This window comes from Populus euphratica, unplaced genomic scaffold, assembly GCF_000495115.2.
Source record: "Populus euphratica unplaced genomic scaffold, PopEup_1.0 scaffold143.1, whole genome shotgun sequence".
NCBI classification, from domain to species: Eukaryota; Viridiplantae; Streptophyta; class Magnoliopsida; order Malpighiales; family Salicaceae; genus Populus; species Populus euphratica.
In genome coordinates, this window is record NW_011500029.1 from 330,842 (window position 1) to 340,016 (window position 9,175).

General features: G+C 35.3%; 1 protein-coding gene across 1 annotated transcript; it reads right to left on the reverse strand.

Moving 5' to 3' along the window:
• Positions 1-849: 849 nt before the first annotated feature.
• Positions 850-8,815, reverse strand: LOC105142386 (pentatricopeptide repeat-containing protein At4g04790, mitochondrial-like). Its single transcript, XM_011049988.1, has 16 exons — positions 8,372-8,815; positions 8,237-8,287; positions 7,243-7,869; positions 6,876-7,055; positions 6,358-6,422; positions 5,244-5,351; positions 4,925-5,038; positions 4,504-4,599; positions 4,245-4,343; positions 3,236-3,355; positions 2,954-3,058; positions 2,362-2,526; positions 2,154-2,281; positions 1,969-2,047; positions 1,404-1,621; positions 850-1,296 (listed from the first exon to the last, which is right to left on the reverse strand). The coding sequence occupies exons 1-16, from the start codon at positions 8,631-8,633 to the stop codon at positions 1,107-1,109; spliced, it is 2,607 nt and encodes an 868-aa protein (XP_011048290.1). The 5' UTR covers positions 8,634-8,815; the 3' UTR covers positions 850-1,106.
• Between the last annotated feature and the right edge of the window lie 360 nt (positions 8,816-9,175).

Here is a 9,175-nt window from a genome sequence, read left to right on the forward strand (position 1 = left end):
TCCTCATGGAAAGTAAGAAAGAAGTGTTTTGGTTTGTATACCTTATAGGTTGCAAATCTATCCTCCCTCAACTCTTTGCTCCTGAGATTTGCTCTATCAGGATGAAGGGGCTGCTTCTCTCTGCTAAGACTTGAGCTTTCGAGAGCTTGAGAAATCTTTTGCAGAGAAACTCTAATTGTTGTGCTATAGTGCCCATCATATTCATGATGTCCTTAATCTGGCTACCTTGATTCTCAATGGTCTGATCTAGCTTTGAAGTTTGTTCCTTAAACATGTCGACTAATATCTCATACTTTTAATATCTCGTCTCTGGTGGCACAGTGGAAATTCTAGGATTGTTGGCTTTGATACTAGTTGTTACATGTAACACACTTAACGATCTTATAACTAAGGGTCTCTGCAACAAGATAGTCTGTGGGCAGTGGTGGTTTGGGGAACGACCAGAGTCAATTCGGCAATTCGGCTGAGTAGCCTAATTAAGGAGAATGATAAAAAAACAGGAATAGATACAATCAGGGTGTTTTTTAATTCCAGGAGATCATTTCTCATTGTATATCTTATTCCTTTTTATGTAAAAGACACATGATATATATTAACTCTTGTAACAGAATGGGAAGCCTTCTGAAACGGTGAGTATTAACTCATCTAAACAATGAGTTTTAATAACAACAAACAATGCGTTTAAGGACAAAATAAAACAATGTGTTTAAAATAAATGAGCACAGTTGCTTTCTTTTGAATTAAAGCCCGCCATTATCATCTGCTCCTTCTTCAGCTTGTAACATCCTACAATCACTGCTTCCATATTTCATGTCCAAGATCAGAAAACAAAGCTTGCCTAAGGTAAGGTTTACTGAAAAAGCATTTAAAGACTTCATTCACTGCCATTTCTTCCAATCGTAAAACAGACAAGGAGCCCAAAGTTCTTTCCCGAACATGGAGCTCAGCTCAATACAGAGCAAAATCCGTTTCTTTAACTTGAGGCGTGGCCTTTAACATGTCTTCTTTATTAATAACTATTGCAAAGAATATATGAATGAATGATCTGATACAAGGGCCTTGATTTGTTTTCTTTCAAATACCCATCAAAATTGTAACCTATCTTATCAAGCACTCCTTTTCCTTCTTCCTTCTTCCTTGATTCTTTTCTTTTCTCCCTTTAAAGAAGTGTGCCCAATATAAGTTCTTTGACATTCTTGGATTACAATGCGAACATGGGGATCATCTTTTGGAATTTTATTTAGCAGAACCTTTGCAGATACGTGGCCTCCAGAAGCCAAAAGGGCCTGGTACATCCTACAAAGCATCAAAGGGAAAAACCCCATATAAGGCCAAGAGTTCGAATCTAAACATTTCCATCTTACCGAAGCCTAGAACTAACAAATGGGACACGAATCAGATACCTTAAATAACTCGTAACATTGTAAGGAAGCCCAGCTGCCTGATATTCTTTCCAAACCAAGAGAGAATTACCCAAATCCTTGGCAGTAACACAAGCAGTAAGGAGAAAGTCAAGACATTTTCGTGAAGGTGAAGCACCGAGCTCATCCTTGATGGCTTGAAGCAAGTCCATGCCTATCTGCACATCTGCAGGCTCTGTCTCAGCAACTTCTGAGAAAACCTACGAAATAATGATAGTCAAGCCAGAGTAGATTTCATTATGTCAGAACAGTAAAATCTTGTAACTTAGCTCCATAAGTCCATAGGTTTACATAAAGCATTACAAATTACAGATCAGAAACGAAAACAAATACCCTACAAGTCCACAAACTGCAATTCACATGTTTCAGAAAAACAGCACAGCAATACAGTCTAACGTATATGAAAGGTTTCTCCACAACACAAAAACTTTAGTGTCCGTACATCAGTATGCCAAAGGTTATGCTATCAATGAAAATGAGACAAACATCTACATTTGAAGAGCTACATACTATAATAAAGGTGGTCCAGGGACAGCCAAAAGCAAACCTCATCAAACAGAACTTCCATTGCCAATTCATCATCAGAGAACCTATCTTTGAGTTGCTTGAGCAAATCCACAGCAGACCTAATTTAAAAAATAATGACCTTATTAAGCAAAACCCAAGAAAAAAAAAAAAGCAATGTCAAGCAGATAGATCATTCAAGAAAGTGAAATCATAATGTTAGTTTACCTTAAATCCTTATTGCGAATACAATATAGGATAACTCTGAAACAGCCATCCACCCAATAATTAGGATCATCCAATTCTTCCAGTAGTTTAAGCAATCTGCTTTGTTCTCCTTCAGAATCAACGTGCTCCTAAACAAGTAGAATCTTAGAAAGAATCTCATTTTTGTCCACAACAAAGGGCATAAAGCATGTATACACAAAAACCTTACTATAAGGCTTATGACAGCTCTGGGTTCCAGATTGGATCCAGCTTGCTTAATTTCTTCATACACATTAAGGGCATCAGTCATTTGTCCATGTGAAGCAAGAGCTGAGACGAGCACACTTCTAATTTCATTTAAGTGTTTAATTGGAATCTCTTTGTCTAGGAGTACCTACCACATTGAGTTGGATATGTTAAACAACCATAGACAACGTATATTATTTGAATCATAAAGACTGCTTAGTGATATGGGTACCTTAAAAAGCAAAATTATCTAACTAGGAAGGAAAGAAATTAATAGTGGGTTTTTCCCCAGAAAAATTTTATTAGAAGAAATAGAGGATGGGATCACAAAAGGAAAGATGGGCATCCTCTAAAAGAAAATAAGAAACTAGAAAATCATAACAAAAGAGCTTTTGTGAGCTTGATGAATGTCAGCTGGAGAGGTTCCCGTCAAAGAAGCCATAGGATTGGCAGGGGAATGACAGGGTAGTGGAAGAAGAAGCGTTCACCAAAAATTATGTACAGTTCAAAGGATAGTAAGTGATGAAATTATATTGAAAATATGTGGTGGTTGAGGGAATCTACACACGACTTACCTGTTTGGCCTTCTCAAATTGCCCACATGTTGTGTATGCATTAATAAGCGCCATAAAAATTTGCTTTGATAATTGAATTCCAGCAACCTTCATTTCTTCATAATACTGAAAGAAAATAACAAGATGGCAATCCACAATGTGTTGTGTTAGAGATGTATTGACACTGCACTCTTTTCATTTAAAAGGATGCAAGTCGACAAGTGCACAAGAATATTAGCTTGTACTCCTTTCATACAGAAAGAGAAATATGAGACCTTGACTAAAATGCAAGTCTCAAACTACCTTGATAATTTCCTCTTCATTGTTGCAGTTGCTTATCAAATAACTATAAGATGACGAATCTGGTTTCACATCTGCGAGTTTCATTTGCTTGAGAACCATTAACGCGCCCCTAATGTTTTTCTGAAGATCATTCGGCATAAGAGGAAGACAGTAAAAAAGCATGAGGTTTTTTACATAAGAAGTTTTGTGCAAGTTAAATATCATATCTGAAGCATGAAGTATATAGGAGAAGCAACTCGATATTGTAGGAAAATGTACGAGCTAACAAATAAAGCAAAGTTTACATAATCATAATATTCATGTGATTACAAATCAGACCCATAACTACAGGGTAAAGAAAAATATCTGAAATGGTACCTGAATAAAAGTCCTCATCCCACCGAAGTGACATTATTACATGAATCCTTATTTTGCATACAATCAATTAGTTTTCCTTCATGAATGAATAAATTTACTGAAAAAATGTAAAAACATTATGCAGTCCTAAACATATCTAGCAACTAATCCCTAGCTTCTTCAGGAATCTGTAGTAAGGTCATTACATCCCATAAAGCTTGGGACATGAAGAAATAAAATGGTATAAAAAGAAACTCTCTTTCCTTGGCAGTTCCTTGAGTACATCACCCTCTACCTTCAATCTATATTTTTGTGTGTGTCTCCCTTGCCTCAAATCCAGACACTCAAAAGCACCGCATATCATTAACCACCTTCACCTCCCCCCAATAGGTGCAACCTCTACCTAATTTTGCACCACATGCCCATCCCTCTCCCCTCTCTCTCAAGTGTTGTAAAAGTAGGCAACTAGCAGTTATCCCATGTACAGGTCAAAACTATATAAAGTATACTTGCAGAAAATGTAACATCCATATTAACTGGCACAATGAGGTACCAAATAAAACAAAGCTGCAGAAAATGTCACAAGTTGTGCAACGAGTCAAAGCCAACTTGCAGTAAAAAAATATTAAAAAACACATGAGATCAGGAAGAATATCTTGAGATGTTAAGTTACCTCTCGAAAATATCCACCCATTATAGCATTATACATGCTGGCCGTTGGTGCCAGATTCAATTTCTTCAAATCATCAAGCAGACCATATGCACCTTCAAACTGCATGGAATAGGAAGAGATGGAGAAAAATAAATAACCATTGCACATGGGAATATCATTTTGTAAAAGATAGCATAGGAAATGAAAATAAAATTAAGTGCACAGGCCAGCAGATACACATGCAGAGAGCAAGCAAGAAAGAGAGCCACTAGCAACTTACATCTTTCATTTTCACACTCAAACTTATCATGCTCCTAAATGTCTCATTATTTGGTGTCAAGTCCAGGTGATAAATCAATGAATAGATTCGCCGAACCTAAACATCAAACAAGGTGAGAAAAGATAGGCATGAAAAAACAATTCAGAGCAATAGATAATATAGAACAATAAAGCCAAAAATAATTATGATTCATGGGAATTGAATTGCAAAGAAGATGCATAATGTTATTTTGTAAGCGCATCTGCAGCTATTAAGAAGCACAGGTTAGCATCAGTGAAACACAGTAACATAATCAAACTTGAGTTCAAAGGTCACTTCTGGTGGCCTCAGGTGAGGTAAGATCACACTATGAGACATGGACTAGTGTATCCAAATGACCTATATATATAATGCCAAGATATGTAGAGTCAACAAAACATACCAAATTAAAATCAAAGCTCTCCTCACTAGCATTCAATATTGAATGTATCGTGTTTATGGATATGGTTAAACCCTCTTTACACATTTGGTCTACTATATCAAGAGCAAGATGCACCTGCATTAAGATGAACAGATATAGATCAATTTTATATATGGAAAGAAATAGGTAGTATTTTATAAGTTTGATGTGGGTTCTTAAGCAGTTAAGTCCCTGAACAAGAAGAGAATTCCCATTTTAAACTTTTCAAATGAATCACAACCTGAAGAAGGTAGGACCTTGAATATCTGTTTCCCTTTTAGTAAAAAAGATTAGGCCATACCTTAAGTAAAGTACAATTGTATACAACGAGCTTCTCATATGAAGTTGAAGAAGGACTCATCTTCATTATCGTGTGCAAGGTTTTGAATTTTGAAACAACATCCTCAGCCTACAACAGGCAACATCACATTCAACGTGTTTAAAAGCCAATTTAAAATCTCATGCATAAAGACATTGAAATGGATTTTCCATAGTGCAGACACTTAAAATATCTGAGTTCATATGTATTTGTTTCAGAATTTAAGACATAGAGTTACAGAACAGTTAAATGGTAATTTTGGCCATTAAAATATCCAACTACTGTCAAGGTATTGCAAACAAGAGGAATCAACACCATGCCCTATGAAAAGAAAAGTGAAAAGTAAGGACAAAGGAGTGATGTTAAAAAAAAGCCACTTGTTATCAACAAATTGCACATGCTTATAGCCACAGTGACAAATAACAATAAAACAATTGATATGGCATAATCCAGATGAGGAGCTCTAATATATAGCACCAGTCTGAATGACACAAAGTGTCAATAAATCTTGACATTTTCATGCTTGCCCAGGTACCAATCTTGCATCCCATTCAATGACTACTAATGCCCTCCTATCAATTAAACAGAAGAAAAAATTTAGTCAAAAGTGACTCTCAAAATAGATCTCCTTGAAACTAGATTAGGTCCTATTATGTAATAAGTAGTCAATCAGACAATTTTTACCAGTTCCAAAGCTTACATTCTGAATCACTTTCCGATAAGCACAGCAAAGCCATTTTTTACCAAACTTACAGTTACCATAACCGAATTACTTTCATACTCATTAGTTTCCCAATTCATGATCAAACTAAAAGCAAAATTGGCTCATCACCACCTCCTTGTTAACCCAAACAGACAGTATATAAATAAGCGTATAGAAAATAAAAATCTTGAAACATCACAATACCACTAGTATGCTTATGTATCAATCACAAGCAGCTTACTATTAGACACTAATTATAAATGCAAACAACATTCAAGTACCCCTCAAGTTTATTCAGAACGAGCTTGTTTCAAAGAAGCAAACTACATCTTAAGCAGTTGTGCCTCATAGAATCATGGCCTTGATTACCAGCAGCATTCATAAGTTCCTCACCACTAAATTTGGGAAGCTAGTAGCATAACAAAAGATGAGAGTTGAGATATCCTCTGCTCCATAATCTGCACTTTATCATAGCAATACATTACAATGCATATAAGATGAAGGCGTCAAGAAGAAATGCATGCTTTGTCATCATCTGATCTCATAAATTCTCAGTCTCTTTCAGATACCAGAACTAGAGTCTGGTTTAAAATCTTCATTTAAAAGGGAAAAAAAGAAAGTGAAAAAGAACCTCTGTAGATCCTGTATCAGAGGGCTGTGAATTAAAAGTATAGGTTCTACAGTGTGGTCATTGGAGACAATGCAATTGAATTAATTTCTTAGAAGCGATACATTTTCAAAGAAGCTAGTATGGAAAATGACGTCTTAGAAAAAGTTCAAGATGCCAACACCTTTTATTTTGATTTAGAAAAGCAAATCAGTTTCCAGCTATCAATAGCTATTCATGACCTTCAATAAATAATCAGTACAGGATTCTCGATTTCAAATAAATAATAGAATAATTAACATACCACAACTTTTGAGCACCAAAAGGAACTTCTTTGCAAAGGACTCCAATGATAGCCTCCCTAAGGATTTAAAGATACTGGCTAAATGGTCCAACGATGAAAATTTTGTTATATCCATAGTCTCTAACAGCTGCAACAGGTAATTCTTCTGGTCACTTTCACAGAGCGCCAGCAAATAATTTTCTGCAACAGGAATAAGATCATGTAGTTATCACTAATGCCCAATACACAAAAGTTGATTGTGTCATAAAGGGCTCAAGAGAACATGATTTGCCAAATTTTTTTTTCCAGACACTCAACATGCTGATTGAAAACATATATGTCAGATTATAGTTATTTTCTAAGGTAGACCAACACAAAAGGCACATACCTCGTAAACTCATATTATTGTCCCCATCATCAATACAAATATAATTGCAAAGTTCCTGAATCTTCTCTTCATCATTGACACCAATATATAACAGCATATCGTAGTAACCTAATCGTGCATTTTTACTAGGATTTGTATCTTTGATAATGTCAGAGAAAAAATTGAATTCTTCCACCATAGCCTTATCAATTAAGAGTATAAGAAATGGACCATAAGTTTCCTCTTCTATCGAGAAACCCTGCTCCTTCATTGATTTAAAAAGTTGAAGAACTGCAGAAATATGTTTCATTGCAACACTCTCATCATCAGTTTCCCTGCATTGCTCGATGTACTTCTTCATCAATGCATTGAACTCTTTCAAACCTGTTTCCCTTCCCAATTTTCCAAATACCTCCATCGCATTATCTGTCCCCAGCTTGTCAGCACATGTATCAACAATTCGGTTAATATGATTGACCTGACTATATGTGAAAACCCATTTTTGTTTCCTTTCACGGGACACATCTTTTCGCAGCATCCCTATGTTGTTATTCTTCAATCTTGAAAGCCATGGTATCTCCAAAGCTTTTTTTACAAGCTCCTCATCTTCTGCTTCTTCGGAATCTGGTGTGTTAATTTTCACACCATCTACCAAAAAAATGCCAAAAAATGCAAGAAAAAAAAAAGAAAAAAGAAGAAGAAAAACACCAATTTGCAAAAGATAATCAAAACCCATCTAACAAGATAATAATAATAATAACACAGAAAAAACCAATTTGCAAAAAAAATAATGATGATGAAACCCCATTTCTTGAATGAACCCAGATATCCAAACTAGAACTCTAACAACTTAAATACTCTATTAATTTTCTTTTCTTGGCAATTGAATTGAAACAATAACATTACATTACATTACACAAACCCATTCTTTAACATCTAATTTTTCTTTTCTTTGGCTACTAAAAATTGCACCCTGTTTTTGATTAACTTAGTAAAAAAAATAAAAAACACATACCATTTATAATCTTTGTTATGTCCTGCATTGTCGGGTTTGCTACTGACTCCTCTGCATTAATCACACAAAACAAAACATTAAAATAAAATGTCACAAAAATTCTCATTTGTTAAAAAAGAACAAAAAAAAAAGTACCAAAATCGGAGTCTTCTAATTTGAGAGCATGAGAGCTAGAATTAACTGCAGGTGACGGAGGAGGTTGAGGTTTAACTTTAGCTTTAGGTTGTTTTTCGGACTCAGAGGAAGTTTTTGGTTTGTGGGGTTTTTTAGAGTGTGTTTTGGATTCGAGATTGGTGATGAAGCTTTCGCGAGTTCTGTCCCCAGCGGAGGCGGTGGAGGTATTGGTGGTTTTGAAGGCGGCACGGAAGAGATTACTTAGGCTTTTGGGTTTGGGCATGGCATTTGGTGGGGGTGGATGATTAAGCAGCAGTGGCTTTGTCTTCGAAATGACAAGATGTGAGGACTGCCGAGGGTTTTAGGCTTTCTGTTTTCGTAACCTCAAAAACCCTTTCTTGCCATCTCGAAATGACAAGATGTAAGTGAGCAAAGAAAATTATTTTCTCCTACATGTGAATTATCAATTATGGCTTGATTAAAAAAAAAATGTACACTTTGGGTATACTATTTCTATTAAATTCCTAAAGAGAAAGACCGTATTTTTTTATATTTTTATTTTAAAAAAATTTAAATTAATATTTTTATGTATTTTTTATTATTTTAACATGGTTAGGTAAAAAATAAAAAAAAAAAATTAATATATTTTTAATAAGAATGGAAAAAATGAAGAACACCTGCCATTTTAGGTCCAGAATCTGGGCAGCAGTGAATAATTCTTTCTATTGCATTGGCATGGCCATTCTTGGCTGCAACATGAAGGGGTGAATGGCCATTTTATTCAATACATACGCATTACAGGTATCAAATTCCCGCAGTCTTTCA